Here is a 19,374-nt window from a genome sequence, read left to right on the forward strand (position 1 = left end):
TACTGGAATCATTGCCCTTGTCTGCACCAGGACATCATTTGGATACAGTAAGCAATCAATAAAAGCAGCTATTATTAGGATCATATATGCTAAGTTTGCCCTTTTTTACTTTTTTCTTATTTATTTTTCTTTTTTCTGTGTCAGAAAACAGGCCAATGTCCAGAGTTACACCTGTTTCTAGACATTTGTAAAAAGCTCTCTGGAGAACCTTGTAACCTGTCTAGCAATAATTTTACCTATTGTTCATTCAACTTTATACTTTTACTGACTGACAACAGTTTCATGCCAGATTTGTCTGAAACTACAGATGGCACTTTTTGTTCAAAAAGGTGACTATATACATATCCAAGTCTGTACCTGTAGGTTCAGAGCCTTGCTCAACAGTAAAAGAAATTGTTCTCTGCAAAGAGCAGGCTTTCTGAAAAGTCTGAATATTTATGTTAGTCTAAAGTTAAAGGAGATGCTCAAGACACTGAGTTCACTAGCAAATAACTTATAATCAACGTGAACAGCCAAATTAACGGAGTTGCAAAATTCCTGTACCAAATCCTTACACTGATAACAATCAACATTTTTCCCTTGTGAAAGCTGGTACTACCAAGAATAATTAACGCTTCTAGGTATTACCAATCACCAGTTGGAAGAATCAACTTCAATGTTTTTTGAAGACAGCACACCTTTGGAAAAACTATTTACGTCACGTATGCCTAAAGCACAAGCTTGTATGAACCCACACAACAGGAAACTAGTGTGGCTGCTTTAGACTTATTCCACACATCCCAAAGGGCACTTGGGAGCAGCTTAACACTCCAGCTCTGACCTCCCCAAAGTACAACACTGTGCTCATCCTCCAGATCAGATCTATTTTTTTTTTTTTTTTAAAACAATCCAAACCGAACAGAAAAAAACCCAAAGAAAACCTCTGTGAACAAGCAGCATTAATACCATCACAAGGGCTTTCCTGGGTTGTACAATTTAACTAATTTAAGTAAATGCACCACCTCATTAGAGATTCGCCGCTGGTCAATATATGCCATGAACTGTGAGCTGAGGCTGTCTGAGTCCATGCACTTGGGTTGCCTCACCTCCTCCTCCTCCTCTTCTGTGGCACAGCTATCAATATAGTCGATCTGATCGAGATCATGTTCCACTTGACGTACATACGCAAAGAAAACACCCATAATTAGATAACCAACAAGAGAGGAAAAAAAAAAAAAAACAAAAAAACAAAAAAACAAAACAAAACAAAACAAAACAAAAAAAAAACAACAAACAAACAAACCCAAAAACCCAGAAAAAAGTAATGCCAGGAACGAAGGCCCTAATGTTTTTCTTCTGTTTGGGAAAGCTCAGTCTAAAACCTCTTAGATTTTGCCAGGCCCACTAACATTTGTTAAACGTCAAATTTTGAAATAACGATAAAATTTATGCTTTTAAAAAAGCGATGAGAAACAGGTATCAAGCATGTAGTCAACTGATGGCCGTAGATACTTTTGCAGTGACTAGAAAAGTAAAGTAAATACTGTGATTTTTTTTTTTATTAATACTGAAAGCTATCTATCAAAATCTGTCAGCTAACACCAAGACTGTACAATGATTTGTGTACATTTTGAATTGGTTCTCTTGGTTCTAATTCACCTCTGTCAGAAAAATTAGAATGGATATGACAATTTACAATTTTTACTACTACAAAAACAAAACAGAGGGCAGTATGTCTTAAGTTATCTGGATGCAAGTGCAATAAATATAAAAAGTGTTTGTGGAAATAACGAAGGACAGTACAGAAAGCAACAAAACCCCTATAAAACAATATAAAAGCATCTGCAGTTTTATTTTAGAAAGAAGAATGAAAAAAAGAAAGTAAAAACCACTGAACTGAGAGCAAGAAACAGCACAGTTTGGCTAGTACTGATTTTCCCTGTGTGGGTAATATTACGTAGAGCCATTTTTTCACTTGTCACTGCTTTCACACATTCTGCCCAGGGATTCTGAGTCATGACATTGAGCAAACTACCCTGGTGAAAAATACCGTGCTAGGGATGCAGGGGAAAGCCTAAGCTCCCTTTCTGAGCACTAGAGCTTTCCTTTTCTTAACACTCTCCCCAAACTTGCTCCAGACTCTGATGCAGACATTCTTTTTCTACTCCCCCGCCCCTTTCCTGCTTGTCTAATACAGACTTCTCTTTGCCTCACCACACAATCTAGCAACTGTTACTGCCAAAGCCACCTCCTCTGCTACTACAACCATCCAAAACAGCATTCCTATACACTCTGGCTTCACTAAATCTCCATCTCAGTTTCAAATCTTTTAAAAAAAAAACAACAAAACAAAGCAAAATAAAAAACCTCTTATTTCCAGCCTTGCTTATTAAACTTAAATAATAATAATACAGTAGAAGGTGAAAGACACTAGAATCTGTGTTAGGAACACAAAATTGGACAGGATCTTCTGGATCACTGACAGCCACATGCTATGGCTTGTGCCTCTCTCAGATACTCCTACTCATTAACTGAACATGCTCCATCTTAAAAGACTAGTGAGGCATTTTGAAATCCCTGGTGTGCAAAACCCAAAGAGCAAAATGAAGTTAGTCTTGGAGGTGGAGCTGGCAGTACTACTTGTTATCAAGGCTGCCCAGAGCCTCCCATAACACCAGGTCTTCAATTCTTCTAACTTTGACAGAATTTAACTGTTTGAACTGATTTGTTTGTCCATTAATGTGTAAAAGAGTGTGAGTCAACCAAAAAGTTTCAGATATTTCTAGAAGGTGGCAAAGAAAACAAAGTATTGTGGCAGAGAAGAACAGAGATGGGAAAAGGTGAAGATGGGGACAAGGAGGGGAGAGAGAAGAAAAAGTAGGAGTTGGGCATGGAAAATTAAAAGTGGCTGGGAATAGTGACACTCAGGGAATATGAAGTGTAGCCATTCATGGAAATGGAAAACAGGCAGCAGTTGAGAAAGAAGAAAAATTAATCAAAGTAAATGGGGATGAGATCTAATAATAAGTAGTGCAGAGAAGTGGAGAAGAGGGAACGACTGAAAAAAACAAACCTGGAAGAATGCTAAAATTGGGACAAAACCAGAAAGAGACAGTGGTATCCACAGATTACTCAAAGTTAAAATGGAGGACAGACTGCAGATATCAAGAAACATGTAAGGCTATGTCACCTCTTGAACAAATACATGGGTGCTACTGTAAGACCGTAGGACAACCAATTGAGAAGGTGCAAAAAAGCAGTATCATTCAGGAACACCAGTCCCTCCTAGGCAGCTTGCAAGTTTGGATTAAACCCCAAGACTGCCAAATGAGACCCTTTTGCTAACTGGAAATATGAAATGCCCTGACAAAATTGCTCATCCTGTTCTGACAGCAGCTGACACAGATCACCGATAATTTACTACTGCTGTAAATTCTCCCCAGTAGCTCAAGCAGCAAAACTCCATGCAACAAAATTCAAGATTCCAAAATACTGTTTGAAGCAGTTGGAGACTTTAACATGACACATATGCAGAAGCTGACAGAATGTTTCCCAGATAATCCTAATTCTGATGCTATTTGATTTTGCCTTGTAACATCCTTAGTACAACAGGTTTTTTACATTATTTACACAACAGTGTATTTGTATAATTCCACATAGAACCTTCTCTTTTTTTCCTCTTTAGACAACTTACTATTTATAGCAAATATTCTGGGACTTCAGTAAGGATGACAATACATACTGTTAGTCAACGATCACTATTTACCTCCACCATTAGTTACGACTGCACTCCCTCGGTTTTCCTGGTATTGACTTTCTCTTCGCAGTCTCTGTTCTTTAGTGATCTCTGCCACTCGTAAAGGGAGATCTGAGAACTCATCTGTTGGCTTTAGAAAACAAACAGTGAAGTCAAGAAACACTCTGGAAACATCATCTTGTAAGCTACTATCTCTTGCTTTGTGTTTTTACTTCAACTATCCTGTTCTGCACCTATAAAACACTAACTTAAAGCAAAATACAGCTATAGTGTATTATTTTTTAAAAAAACATGTATTTAAGCTTTCTTAAAAAAACAGCTTGCCTAGAGTTTTGTTTGCAGAATCTGCAAGTGTTTGAAAAAAATCCCAGGATGGAAACTCCTAGAATCCTCTCAAAAACCAAGCTAGGCCTGCAAGCAGACGTACAGAGTAGAGCTCACTGAACCACTTTAGGTCTTGGCTACCGCCTTTTCTAGTTGTCCCAAGAGGAAAATGGAGCTTCTTCCTGGGAAGAATAATTGACAGTCTCCTTGCTAAGAGATCCCATTTTCCTGCTTTTAAATGGCAAACTGATTTAAACATTTGGAAACAAGCTGCTAAGAAATATGACAAAATTTCCATCTGATTTTTGAAGCTTAGTTTTCATGTTTAGATTTATTTTATTGAAACAACTGATCATGAGTAATTGTAGTTGACTCAATACTGTAATATTATAGTTATAAGCTTTTTTTAAAATGAGGAACTCCATTTTTCTCATCTTTTATGCTCTAGTAAATTAATCTGACATGCACTGTTTTATACATTTCTCTTACTACTTCCAACTTTGTGTCCGTCCCATATAAAATTATGTTTTTCTCCAATAAAACAACAAATAATTTTGGCTGAAGGCAATCTGCACACTAGCATGTACATGTTACCTACCAAGTATGTTTCCAGATGTACACTGACTAGTTCTTTTTCCGTAACAATACCGCACTCAACAAAAATTAAGTTGCAACACTTACTTCATTCCCTGACCATCTTTTGTCTCCGCTGTCCACACTGTTGAAGCCAGAATCAAGTGCTCCGTATGGGCGACCAGAATAAAGTTCCTCATGGCTGTCAAACACACAGTTTTAGTTATTCTACACCAACACCACCAAAAAGCTTCTCAGCTGTTACAGAACAAAAGCAGAATAAGCTACCAAGCACAGTTGAAGCATGTTCAGAAACTCAGCATATTAGAAGGCATCATACTGCATTTGCCACACAGAACAAGAGGCACGTTCTTACAACTACAAACATACTTGATAGTCAGCAGTCCACCTGTCACTGCCTAGTGTTTTAAGAGTTAATCTGATTCACAGTGTATACCCATACTTCAAACATTTCCCAAACAGAAATTATGACAGAGAAAACTGCAAAGTGGTGTCTTATTTCACTGTTTAACAAATCAAACTTCCATTTTCCACTACTTTTGTTTTGATTGAAAAGCACTGACCCATAAACTTTTCCATAAATAAGCATAAACCCATGCAAAATTACTAAAAACATCAGAATATACTACTTCTACACAAAACTACACAGAATGTATTACGTAACTATTTTCTGTATCATAATTACCTACCTAAGAAACTGTGCAGTAAGCTAGACAGTATTTAAAATACTTCATAATATAATAAATATTGAACTACAGTTTTAATCTCCAGAGCCTTTGTCAATGACATGTCTAGACAAAGGCATCAGATATGTGCCTAGTGTTACAATACACATAACCAAACAGCCATACAGTTCTTCTCTAAATTTCTGGGATTAGAAACTATGTAATTCAGAGGTACAGCCATCACAGATGTCAAGTCTGGCAACTGCTGCAGATAGCTACAGTAAAAGAGACAATAGGACTTGTCTGATCCACTGCAGATGGCATTTCACAATGGCTCAACTGTCCTACTGGCACTCGATGCCCCAGGGAGAACTGCAGCAGTAATTACTACATAATACACAAGGAAGAACGAATTTCAGGAAGCTAATGGCTTCACCCCATCATAACTAAATTGTAGGTTATTTTCTCACTGGTATTGCTCTCAAGTTGTTGCTCCCTCTGAAATTCCTCTTTCAAGAAATACTTATTTTCAAATTATTATTATTAATGCAGCACTGCATGTGCACATGGGACTTTGTAGAACAGTGACAGACTATTATCCGGGGCTATATTAATTTCCAGATAAACATAAAATATCAAAAAAGAGGAGGAACGAAGGGCTGCAGATGAGAAATGTTAGGCTATACATCTGCTTCTTTGCATACGTACACCAAAAGACAAGCTCTTGTATCTCTATGGAATTCTGATTAAGTCAAAAGAGTTCCACCTTTATGGCCCTGTATTTGAATAGAAAAATCATCTGTATAATAAGCCCCTACAAAGAAAAAAGGAGAAGAAAAAAACCAACTTCCTTCTTTTGAGTGGGGAACAAAAAAGAATGACCATGAAATCGCCCAGTGCAGCTAAAGAACTATTAACTTGAACCACAGACAATAGAACCATACTTATGCTACCAGTTCACAGTACTTAAATACTAGATTTAAAACATGGGCCAGAGAAAAGAAAAATCCATCTGCAGTACAATTCTATTTTAAATGCATCAATATTTTCAGAGTCTCCTGAGAACCCTGTTGTAAATTGAACAATTCTTGCAAATTGAAGAGCATCAAAATGACTATTTGGCTACATCTCAAAAATTAGGAGGTATTTTGATAAACATTTTCTTCTTGTAGCCTTCCTTTTCAATTAAGAGATTTTGAAAAGCTATACATCTAACACTGAGGTTATCTGGAAGCTCAAAAATTCATAATCACTGTTCCCAGGACCCTTCTCTTTTTAAGAAAAAAGATGCTTTCTGTCTCCAACTCTCACAGCTAAAACCAGCTATTCAATGCTGCACACTTTACATGTTTATAATCATACAGCAGCCATCCTGAAATCAGTTGAGACTTAAGATTTTTATTCCTCCCTAACCAACACACTACAAGGAACAACAGTTAGGCATTTGGATAGAACAGAGCATTTTGGGGCAACTACAACTTACCTGGAAAGCTATGTAAGGCTTGAAATCAAAGGATGAGAAGCTAGATGCCTGGTAAGGCCAACAGCCAAAAGAAAGACAATACTTGCCAATATTTCAAAGACACAGCTCCAAAGCCACACTAAAACATGTATTTTTACCTCCTGTAAGCTGCCCAAGTCCTAGAATATCCACTACACTGGTTCATGCATGAGTAATTCGTATTTTAAAACTTCTAACTCCAGACCATATCAGTCTGCCTCAGTGCTAAAAGAATTGCTCCACAGCTTCCTTCGACAGTTCTGCCTCCTGCCAGTCACATTCACTCCAGCACCAACCTGAGCTGCCCTGAACTTCAGTGTTGCAAATGAGAGACTGGCTGCAGCAGATCAAAACTTGCTGCAAGATAAATTTCACATTTCTTATGTTTAGACAAGAACTGTAACATACAAGATTTCAATCTGTTAAGACAGTTTGATACAATTTGACAAGCCTAAAATAAATAATTGGCTGCACTAGAACCTCCAAACCACACTGTCTGCCATAATGTTTCAGAGTATCTTGTTTTATTGGCAGTTTTAACAGCTTTGTTATGAAAAAATGTTTGATCAAGACTGAACTGACAGCACAACTCAAACTTCCTTAAACTTTAAGAATCTCTCCTACTCAGTTTCAGATTGGTATTTCACCTAACTTATCAGATAAAATAACAACAAAGTCTAGGTATACTGATAGATCTTATTTCTGTTGGTAACCTTTGAAGATAACAAACAAAGAGCTCTTGTGACTTGCCTGGAAATATTAACTATACTGTAGTTGAATGCTTTTATTTCTCTCATCCTAAAGTTCCAGAATATAATAATTTGGGATCCTCATTCTGCCATCTTCCCCTAGTATGAACTCTGATACGTGGACAGTTCTTCCATAGGTACTTGAAGACAGGAGGAATCACCTGCAACGCTAAGTGCCCTAACAGCATGCTAACAACAAATAATTCTATCATCAACTCTTATCTCCCATTGAGATGGGAAAACAGCTAAAGGAAAGCCAGCTGAAGCTTGTTTCATACCGTTGAATCTGAAAGCAACTCTAGAGAAAGGATCCTCAACCAGCTCTGCACTTTACAATCATAGTTCCAAGCTATGATTAAAATATATCAATTCTTCTCATTTCATAAAAGCAATTAATGAAAACTTCCATGGTAATATACAACTACAAACAACAATAAATCAGTAAGCACACAGCCCACTGATTTTGTCAGAATTTCTCTTAAAAAAATAAACAAACTATGCTAGAGATAAAGAGATCATGACATTTTATCATTTAGAGCCTTTTCTCTTCACTAGCAGGACAGTATCCTCAGTATTATGCAGAAACCAGCTGCAACAGCTTATACTCTAGGAAACTGAGTAACACATAAAATGTTCATACGTTGACCTCATCTAGAGAAATAATTTAAGACATTCAGTGCTGATGAGGAATCTCTCTGTCAGTCCCTCATGCAAATTCTTCTTCACAAATCTGACTCATGATGATTTATTGTGAGGCCCTCTGATCTGTTTTATTGCTGCTAAGACAGCAGCACATCCTTTAGCAACTTACTCCTCCACACCTTATTACCACCTTCAAGATGACTAGATAATTTTGATATATATTTAGTTTCATACTTCACCAACTCCCTTTTCTTCTATATCAGGTAACAGAAATAAATCTGAACTCCTGATTTTCTCTAGACATCTTAATTTAGCAGCTGATAGGGCTGACTGTTCCAATATTTGTGTTACAATGCTAAGCAAGAATGCCAAGTGAAAGCTTGCCAAAAATAACAGTTTACTAATGGGGCGGAGATCACCATTTACACCTGTGGTTTGAGCACAGCAGTTACAAAATTCTGTACAAAAGGTTAAAAATCACAGCAGGGATATACTTCAGTATGTGGAAAATATTAAGGTCTTATAAACTGAACACACATGTTAGCAACACAAGAGCACACCCCCTGTACTGTGAAGGTACCAACATTCTCTTCTTGCTGTATATCAACTCTAACACTGCCTTTCATACGGTGCTGTCCATGTTTTCCTCTGAGCTGCTCCTTGCTTCTTATATAGTGGTACCTTGTAAAAGCGTACCAGAAATTATATTTTTTGAAGCCATCTCCATCAATGCACTTACCAAAGAACAAGACTTGGATCTATTTTTTTTATAAAATAAGTAAAGTTTTAAAATTTTTAAAAAAAGTTTTAAGACAAAATTTTTGTATTTTAGGACAATGTCATCAAAACTAGGAACTTGGATTGTATCAAACTTACCAAGATCCAAATCCCATGGGTCTCCTATCATAATCAGGCAAGTCTGGAGCTATCTTGCATGCTTCTATGTTCAGGTATTTAAATATGTGAATTTTTCCTTTTATACATATCTTTCAAAAAAAAAATTAAAAATTTACATAAGTATAATTTGACAATACATTTTCAAATTATTCTACAGACAGTTAACCTGTAGTTGAGAGTAATAAATAAGCATGTTTATGCCAACCAATGTATCTTTTCTTCGAATCTTGCTGCATTTTAGAGAAACAGCTATATTAGAACATGACAGGGTTCCTGCGACAGACAAATGGAAGCTGTCCTCCAAGTACATCTGGTCTGCATGCAACTTCGTCAGCTGGATGCTGAAATGTCATCGTGCAAACAAGACATAAGCATTTACAAGTACCAGAATTGATACCCTTGGCATCAGAACAGATGCATCCCACCCATGCCCAGCTCTGAATGGCAGTGGCAGATTGCCAAAGCAAGCTCAAATTTAAAGTGAACAGAGCCAGTAACAGCTGTCTTTGCTTTCAAAAGGGAGGGAAAACCCTACTGAAACTACAGGTCTTAGCAAGTGCCACTCTTGACTCAGAAGCAGTAGCTCACAGTAGAACCTGTAATACTCAAGGGTTTATATACCCACATTAAAAATCAAATTAGTCACTAACCATAGTGCATTTTCTAGCTGCAAAGTGAATCAGCACACAGAAGCACCGAGTCCTCAGTCAAAATTTTGACATGAGTGGAAAAAAAAAAAAATCAGTCTCGCCTAAGAGACATTCCTCTCATACACTGAAAGTAGAAATGTTCAGTTAACATTAGTACAATGCTAACAGTAGAATTCTTAGTAATATCCCACGGATGAGACTACTAATACAGTAGAGTAAAAGAAAGAAAAGGGATTTTTCAAGCTGTGCTGTATATTAAACAATTATAGACAATTCAATTTAATGAAAGTCCTCTTGTTCTTAAATAAAATTTATCACACAATCCTTCAGCTTTTAACTTTGTTCTGTTCTTCTTAGTTGAACAAGTCATTTAAATTCTTAGCAGTTTACCTGTGCAGGGGGTGACTGGAGAGGGTTGTTCTCTAATGTGATGGTCTGCAGATGTCTGAGGTTCCTATAACAAACTGGTATTGTTGTTATTTTATTGCAGGAGAAATCTAATCGAATCAAAGGCAACTCAGCAAGCTCTGGAGATAGAAAGTAAACATAGAATTCATCAGATTAAAAGAGTGTGTGTATATATATATATATATATATATATATATATATATATAAAAAAGCAACAGTATAAAAATATGTGATTTACAAAACAATTAAGTACACTGCTTCTAGCTCTCAGAGGAAGAAAAAGGCACTGAAAATAAAGTACTTGAAGTTTCTGCTGTTATAACTGACAGCCTTTATCTTACCTTCAGGTAAACGCACCAAATTATTTCTTCTGACATTTAGGTCCCGCAAGGATTCTAAATTGCCAATCTGTGGAGGTATTGTCTGTATTTCATTAGAGCTCACATCCTACAAAGCAGGAGTACAGAATGAGTTATCACTGACTGGTAAGTCTCTGTTAACTAAAATATGTAGCGCTTTATTTAAGGACTGAAAGAAAAAGACAACTACTTACATAACACCTCAGATCCTTATATTCATTAAATCTGATGTGAAGCATTATTTGCATTTTAACTACATGGGCTACTACAAGCTTTAAAAGATTAAGCATTCAGATGCAGAAGCTTATTTCAAGTTACCTCATTCAAGGTATTCCATATTAATTGAGACAGCACAACTTGCTACATAAAAGCTTTTTGCCCGAAACAAATGCACCAAGAGCTTTAATTCCATCCAGTCTTCCTTTCAAAACAGGGAAAACTCTTAATTAAATTGACATGGATCATTTGATCTTCATTGCAAGGCATCCTGCCCTCAATTTTTTTTTTTTTAAATCACAGAGTATTTCAATCTCTATTCTAACACCTCTATACAAAGACAAAACATGGTTAGAGATACTATGGCAGACAGAAATATTCCTTAGGCTAAGAGAAGATTCAAGTAACTTGCCACTGCATAAAAGGGACTGGTTTACAATCAGAAAATTCTCAGCAGAATGGGAAACAGGACTTTGATCTTGCACATGCCCAGATAGTATCCTAATTACTGCATTACTTTGATCAGTTTAAAAAAATGTTGTTTCTTCTGAAGCACCTCAATCTATTAAACCCATCAATTCAAAATTCAAGATTGAATAGTAAGTTAAAAAATAATTGTATACTCACAAGCTCTGTCAGCTGTCTGAGCTGTCCAATTTCTTCAGGTATTGAAACCAACTTATTATTACTCGCTATCAAAACTTTTAGTGGTAGACTACAGAGGTGTACTGGCAATGTTGAAAGCTGGTTTCGACTTTTTGGACAGAAAGAAAACAAAATCACCTCACATTTTAATGCAATGAAAGACACATACAAAAAGCACACTCCATTTAGATGATCAGCTCGGGTTTTTTTATAATTACTGTAAAAGTAGCTCCATTAAGTTGTTCTTCATTACTGGCTTTATCTAGTTACATGTGAACAAACTGAATATCAAGTACAAAGCCTGATTAGATACTTTCAAACTCACTGCTCGGAAATATGATATTTTCATGCCCTTTCGGGTGCTTCTGGTAACCGGCCACCCTCTGTCACAAATGTGTGTATTTTAACGGAGTGCAAAAGTCTTTCTGATAGGTAGTATTGCAGGTCAGCACCTTCAAAATGCTACACAGAAAGTCTTTACTTACTGAATATTTAAAGTATATTTCTAATTGAGTAAGTCATGTGGATCAAGGATCTTCGTATGATAGATTTTGCTATTCCAAAATCCAGTCTTGGACATTTCATAATAAACTACTCCTAAAGTAAATACGAGGTCATATGACTGGACCATAACCTTGATCAACCAGGCAGAATGAGAACAGATTATAAGAGAGAAAGACTCCCTTTAAAAATAAAACATAGCAAGGAGCAGTGGCTGGATGATTAGGAAGAAAGTTATCAAGATCTTAAATAAGGCTTTGATCAGATGTTGACATTTAGCAAAATATGCTGCTGTATTTTTTGTATTTTTTCATGCCTGAAACCCAGATTTCCCTGCTATTAAAGCATAAAAAAACCCCCAAACGTTCTGAGCAGTAGGTAAACCAACAGCAGCTTTTAAAAGGATCGTAACTGGACTCTACCTACTAGAGATCACAGCAACAGGAAACCCATACCTGCTTCATATTCTATTCCTACAGTTCTCACCATCAATGAAAAATAGAAAATAAAGAAACATAAACATATTAAAGTGGCAAAAGCATAACACCAGAAGAAAGTAGCCTGAAGTTTTTCTGGATTGATATCACTGCCAATTTGTGACGAGGAACTTTCCACGCCTCTTAAAAGGCCTTCTACAAATGCACAATGCTGCCCAGTTTAATTTCATCAACAGGCTAAGTTGTAGCAATTAGCTTTTAATGCTGGCAGAGAAGTGTTAACACTCGAGAGAAAGATCTTTAAAAGCCACCAGTACAGTGAAGATAAAGGGAAATTGCATAAAACTTATTCAGCTGCTGAGAGCTGAATTGTAAAGATTATCCAAAAGCTCTATAATCTCTTTTCAGTCTGCATGCTTGTATTTCACATGAAAACTAGTGGAATTTATTTTGCAAATCCTTTAAGTTTAAATTAGCCTTCTTCTTCATACTCACGTCTACAAGCTGCTGCTTAATCCTCATGTTCCCTGACCCAGCTAAGAGGGTAAGACTGGTTCAGGTCACTTCAATTCAATGACATACAATATAGCAATGTGATGATTATGCACCACGCAAGCATCAAAATATATAAACCTAGATTACTGATGCTAAATCAAAATTTCTAAGACAATCATTACCTGATATTTAGAAAAGTTAATGACTGTAGGTTCAAAACGGCTTCTGGGATATATCGAATGCAGTTCTGGTACAAATTAAGACTCTCAAGGGAGACAAAATGACATGCTTCTGCTGGAAGCTCTGACAGTCTGTTCCGTGACAAATCTGAAGGAAGGGAAAAAAGAAACATTCAGTAAAGCTATCTTAAAACTTCATGAGGACAAGTATTGTCTGTATATTTGCTGTCACACGGTGGGAACAGTTGCACAGGAATCTGTTTTGCTGTACTGCCTGCAAAATTTTCAGGATTATGAAGCGACTCACTTCAAACATGAAATAAATGAACATCTTTAAAAATCTTACTGCCACAATGAGAAAAAGCCAAATGCAACACTTCTTTCATAGTCACATTTTCAGATCCTGAACTGCCTTATGCTTAGAGGAAACTTGCTTAAAATGCTGGATGCCCAGCTTTAAATCTCTATTCCAAGACCATCTTTAGATTATGGAGTTGGTATTAGGTGGGCAGTGCTGTAATGAAAAGAATCAGGAAGTACTTTTCTCCCAGCTCCCTGCTAAAAGTACTCTCTGCTACATGGAAATCTCAGCTTCAAATGTCTGGTCTAAAATATCTATTTTAAAAAAATACACGCATATTTATAAGTAACAGTTCCAACAAGGGAAACGTGAGACACACACCTTAGACAAGCCTTCTGTACTCTAGCCAAAGTGTTCCCTCCTTTAGAGATACCAGTTCAAGCTTGTAATCTCAACCCAGCAATGGAAAGATTTTCAGTAAAGGGTCTTCCCAGATGCAGGGAAATGCTCTGCTTGATGCCAGCAGTAAGTTTTACTGTTTCTTTGTAATCATACATTCCTTGCTTGGGAAGACACAAAAGTTTAACCAAAGCTCCCACCAAATGTTTGTATTTGAAGAATCAATATTTTTCCTTAGTCAGTCCCAATTACCAGTCTATATGTATAAAGTACCCATTAGTATTACTCTTCTTCAAGAGATAAAGCTGTATTGTGATAAATAATGCAGTTGCAAAGGATTATTTTTTTCTTTGAAGGTCAAGGAAAGCTCTTGCTTATAAATGCCAAGGGACAGGTCTCACAAACACAAACAGCTCCTGCTCTCTAACACACCCAGCTCTTAATTCTGAGAGGAGTTATGGTCACATCAAGAGCGCCCTGTGTCAGCAGGGAGTTCCCACAGAGATACTGCCTGTTTAATAAACTGACACTTCACCTTTACATTTTTAAGGGAGGGCAGATATTAATTTTAAAACCCATCTAACATGAATTGGTGTAATAAATTATTTAAATAAATCAATAAAAAAAAATCAAAATTTAATTGCCATTTTCTTTATTTGTTTTGAATTTCAATTACTCCTCATCACCACAAGAAGATAAAAGCTCCCATTCCAAAACGCATACAATAACTGACATAGTAATTTTCATATCTTTATTCCAAGGAACTGTCTAGTACAAATTACTTTTTAAAGACTGTCAATGCAGATAGGTCTTGTGTCTTTTGATTTTTTTTTAAAGGGAAGCTTTTCCAGAGTAAAAAAGCTCTCCTCAGAGACATCCTGCCTACCACTGCTCCAATGTATGCTGCTCTAGGTTGCCTAAGGAAAAGAGGTGACTCCAAGTGCAGCTGGAGCTGACTCTAGGTCTACCTTAATGCTTAGAATAAGCCATGAGTTATTACTTATAAATAACCAGTAATTCAAAAACTCAGTAGAAGGAATCACTGTGAAAAACTTTGTAGAGAAAAACCTCCAGATGAACTTTAATGTACAAGTGGGAAGGAACCACATTATCCAATCTACAGGTACGACTGAAGCTATCTATAGCAGAGGCTATGATGGATATAAAGTTCAGAAGATGTGGCAGGGTGCAAACAGAAAAGAAAACAAGAAAATCATAGAAGCATCTAATCTAATGATACTAAAAGGTAATGGGGATCATAATGAAACTCCTTGTTTGTGTAAGTATTAAAGGGAAAAAAGAAAAGAAAAAAAAAAAAAAAAAAAAAATCACTCTAGGTGCTTCTTTCCAGTTTTTACCAGGCTCAAACATGACCTCATCTTAAACTTGTCTGAACTTGATTTTGAAAAACCAACACTTCTAAGTTAATGTTTCTGACCATCTCTATGTGGGAGCTAAAACTACAAAATAATAGAATTGTCAGAATTAAGTCAGCCTTGCATATCTAGAATTGTTTAATTGCCTTATGACAGAAAACAGTTTGAGATCTTTGCTGCTCTTTTCAATTTTTTTGGTGAAACAACCTTTTTTATCCCTTTCTTTGCTACTAGGAGAAAAGAAAATAAAAACTCGCACTCGCAGATTGACAGAGGCAGCTTCCATAAACATCCTAATTTTACCATACACTAGTCCAGATAAAATATCAAATAAATGCATCAAATGCAAGGACAGACCACTGTGATGGATCCTGCTTCCTACTACTGCCAAACCCAAAGTTTTCTTACCTCTGTTGCTGGTCCCAGGCCCTTTGTATTGTCAAAGTCTGTGGGAAGCTGATCCAAATTAAATACAATGTTTTTTCTGATCACTTAACCACACAGCCCCACAAATCCTATGCCAGCACCAGGGAAAAATGATGATGCAGGCAGCAGAGTTCCTTGTTATGGCGGCAGGGATTACTTTTGCTGATTTAAAGCACTCGCCAAACTCCAGCCTAAGTGGAAACAGCAAATGAATCCGACTGACCAGAACCTGCTTAAGAATCTGTAGATACTAAAGGAGCCAATAAAGTAACTGTGTATATCCTGCATGGACACAGCATATCATTTCAAGGGAATTTATGCAATGGACACCAACTTTGCACAAACCATCTCCCATAATACACTACTCGGCCCTAGGATTTCTTCTGCATTACTTCCATAATTCATTTCTCATTAATGTTTTAGTGAAAACAGCAAACTCCAACCCTCCCCTCCCCTAAGGTGTATAGTTGCAGTAGATTTAACACAGAGTAATAGTGCTAAAACTATGCAACAATATGATGTCCAAAATTGCGACATTCCCAGTGGGATCTCTCCTGTGCCAACATTGTTGTAAAACGTAACAAGAGAAGAGCAATTTCCAAACAAACATACTGTCCCAACACAAATAAAAATGATGTATCCTGAAAAATTTCTAATAAGTGCAGCCAGTCACAGTATTTGTAATCACTGAAATTGTGTGTGATACATACAACTTGCCATTGTAAAACTTGGTTTCACAGTGTTATCACGTAAGAAAGGAAGAAGAATGAAAATTATTTCAGAGATTATAAGAAACAAGCAAGAGTAATTTAGAAAAAATACCACATTGACTAGATGTTTAAGCACCTATTTATTTTAAAGAATTATTACAACATCGGTTCATGTATGACATGTAAGTGTTTTTCTTATGGACCCTGGAGGACTGAACTGAATCTCACCACTTACGTCACAATATACTAACATCCTTCAGCACACAGCTTTATCCCTCCTTCACACAGCTGTGATGGCGAAGTCTGTTTTAATAAAAAAATTTTAACAAAGAAACAGGCTGTTTTAAAATAAAATTTTAACAAAGAAACAGGCTTCCCCAGTAATGAGCTATGTTTTCTGGCAGAAGAGACACAAAGAAAAAGTTTCTTTCAACTCTGTTTTGGAAAGGGTTTAACCACAAACATGAGAATTCTCAGTTGCTTTTTGTTTCATCTTACTGAAAAACATTTAAAACCTAGTGTTTACATATTGTGCAGACCATAAGGCATGAACCAGTCAGGAACTTCATATATCCTGAGCTATGATTTAGTATTTCTAAAGAAATAACTCCCTACGAAATAACATCAGGTCAGAAGTGAAAATACACTTTTTTAAAAAAACGAATGAGCCCATAGCATGATAGAAAAGAGACACCAAAGCTGGTTTGCAGCAACAGCTAAGTTTTTCCAGACTTCCCTCAATCTACAGTGATATTTAAAACTTAGAATTTCTGTTTAGCAGTAGAAATTCAGTGGAAAGCAGATTAAGTCAGAGCTGAATTTTGATGCTGTGGTACAGTCTCTTAAACAAATCAATATGGTTCTAACCAATTACAAGTTTGGTTAATAAGTCTGCAGCATTTTTAGTCACATGATGGTCATGAGAACACTATCTTATACATAGCATCCATGATTTCATGTGCTTGAATGGGGAGATAAGAGGAAAGGTCTGCCAGGACCATAAGAAAAGGCAAGTTCTAGAAAAAAAAGACTTATGCTACTTAAGCTATACTGTAAAACAAGAACACCTCAAGAACTAGATGGAAGCAATACATGATAAAATACAGCGTGAATTCTGATTCTGCAAAGGAAGAACTGCTTTTGGTTATTTGCAATCCCCACCTTGCACCCCTGCAAACCTGCAACAAGTATTTAGATTTCCTAAAGTCCAGAACACAGCATCCCTAAGACTCTGTGACATTTGTGATTTTGGACAATTCCTCTGGTACCCTCTCCCTCTCCAGAAAGTGGACCTTAAATGGGACCAGAAATGGGCCAGGGAGTACAACAGTCATTGTATGAAACAATTCAACAACGCCATCTTCTTCCCTACCTTCTTCCTAAAAATATCTGAACGAAAGGAACAGCTATGACAAAACCTGGAGAGAAGTAAAGAAAAGAGCGCTCCAGTGATTGGTCATATATTTATATATATACTACCCTGCAGTACAGCAGTAGCTGGTGCTTTTCGGAAAGAGAAAGTGGGAGTGAGGTAAAGGAACAAAAACTAAGGTATTTTATTGAAAATATCTTGTCAATTAAGACTTGTGTTAGCGATGTTCTTTTGCTACTGTATGCATAAAATAACTGTTCAACAACCTGAAAATAAAAAGGTGTTGCAGCACAAATTACTGGGCAAATTAAAATATGTGCAAAGATTTCTCTCAATTTCTCAAAAAATGACAGGAAGTTGTAGTGAAATATTATATTAAAAATCTGAATTAAAATTTTTAGTATTATAGCATGAAGTAAGAAGCAATTGATCAATGTCAAATTAAGGAGTAATCATCATGGTGCAGATTATTTGCTTTAATCTGTATGTGCACACCTTTGCTGCTTGACATGCCATAAACTGCAAAGAGCGAATGACTAATTGTCCCCAAAAGCACAAACGCTGACTTTCACTACAAATAAGCATATGAGTAAAATACAGCTATTATAATTTGAACTGGGACTTATTTGTGTTCAAATTTCATGGATTAAAATTACTGTTACCAGAAATCTGCTTTAAAAAAGGCTCTCCTAGCCTGCTAAAAATGGATGCATTTCCTTGAAGGCATGATCATGTGGAATTCTGGCAAAAAGGAAGCATTCTTTGGAACTAAGCTCTTTGTGAAAGATAAAAAAACCCAACAGCACAAATACAAAATGAAATCGCAGGGCAGAGTCAGATCACTGACCTTTTCCATCTTAATTGGGATTCTCTTCAGAAATCCAGCAAATTCAATGTTAAATGTGACTAGAGAATACACTATGTTTAAACTTGCATTATTTGTCATTAAATGTAAACTCTTCCTGCTCAAAGAAGAATGTTCCTCTAACAAATGTTAGCAGGGTGGTGTTCACACATCTTTAATTAAAGATCTAAGACAAATTTTGTCTCCAAAGGAAAAATCACTGATGCATAAAGATACATTGTTTAAAGTAGTGGATACTTTAACCCACTACATATGCTAGAAAGAGAGGGAGCTGCAGCTCAACTGTTGCTGGCACTCAAACTAGCCGGGTGGTAGTGAATTCCAATTCATCACAAGATGCTAATGTGAGCAGTCCAGTAACCCTGTTGCGATGGGAATACCGCTTCTGCTCTCATTCCAATTAACCATGGCAATGAAGGGCAGTTCTAGGCCTGGGCTGTGCTACAAAGTTCTGTTGATAAAAATCTGCCTTTTGTCACCAGAGATCTGCATGTGTTCTCCACACACTTTTAAAATATTTATTTATTTATTTATTTTAAATTTAAAACAGCAAAGCCTAGATTTTTGGCCATCTATTCAAAACCAAATGTCAGCAATCACCATAACACCCACTGGCAAAACACTAATGTATGAGAGATTGTGACATTATGTCAGCAGCTATAAACTTTGGGCTCCCACCCATGATGTATCATGTCTTCTATAATAACCCAGTTGCATCTGTGTGACATCAGCTATGAATGTGCTGCAGTGATGCAACCATTCTGGTATCTGTGAACTGATTTGAATCCTGATGGTGACACTGGCTGCTAAATAACTGTCCTCAACTAGGATGACTTCATTTAAAGGGCAAGAAAAAGTTCTGTTTTCCCTAAAACTATGAAGCATGCATTGTAACTTAAAAGCACATCCACGTTTTTCCTTTTATAA

At 36.6% G+C, this 19,374-nt stretch overlaps 1 protein-coding gene across 16 annotated transcripts in view; it reads right to left on the reverse strand.

Annotated features, from left to right (window-relative positions):
* The window catches only part of LRCH3 (leucine rich repeats and calponin homology domain containing 3), a 70,082-nt gene that overhangs the window by 28,414 nt on the left and 22,294 nt on the right, over nt 1–19,374 (reverse strand). For 15 of the 16 annotated variants that reach the window (XM_032982352.2, XM_032982355.2, XM_032982348.2 and 12 more), the window contains exons 2-9: nt 13,002–13,146; nt 11,369–11,495; nt 10,508–10,613; nt 10,149–10,285; nt 9,088–9,197; nt 4,742–4,835; nt 3,746–3,866; nt 1,002–1,150 (exon numbers count right to left, since the gene is read on the reverse strand). In XM_032982352.2, the coding sequence (XP_032838243.2) occupies nt 1,002–1,150; nt 3,746–3,866; nt 4,742–4,835; nt 9,088–9,197; nt 10,149–10,285; nt 10,508–10,613; nt 11,369–11,495; nt 13,002–13,146 (989 nt within the window). The remainder of the gene's footprint in view (nt 1–1,001; nt 1,151–3,745; nt 3,867–4,741; nt 4,836–9,087; nt 9,198–10,148; nt 10,286–10,507; nt 10,614–11,368; nt 11,496–13,001; nt 13,147–19,374) is intronic. The other variant, XM_032982341.2, reaches the window with a different exon arrangement.

This window comes from Tyto alba, unplaced genomic scaffold, assembly GCF_018691265.1.
Source record: "Tyto alba isolate M040663 unplaced genomic scaffold, T.alba_DEE_v4.0 Super-Scaffold_10, whole genome shotgun sequence".
NCBI classification, from domain to species: Eukaryota; Metazoa; Chordata; class Aves; order Strigiformes; family Tytonidae; genus Tyto; species Tyto alba.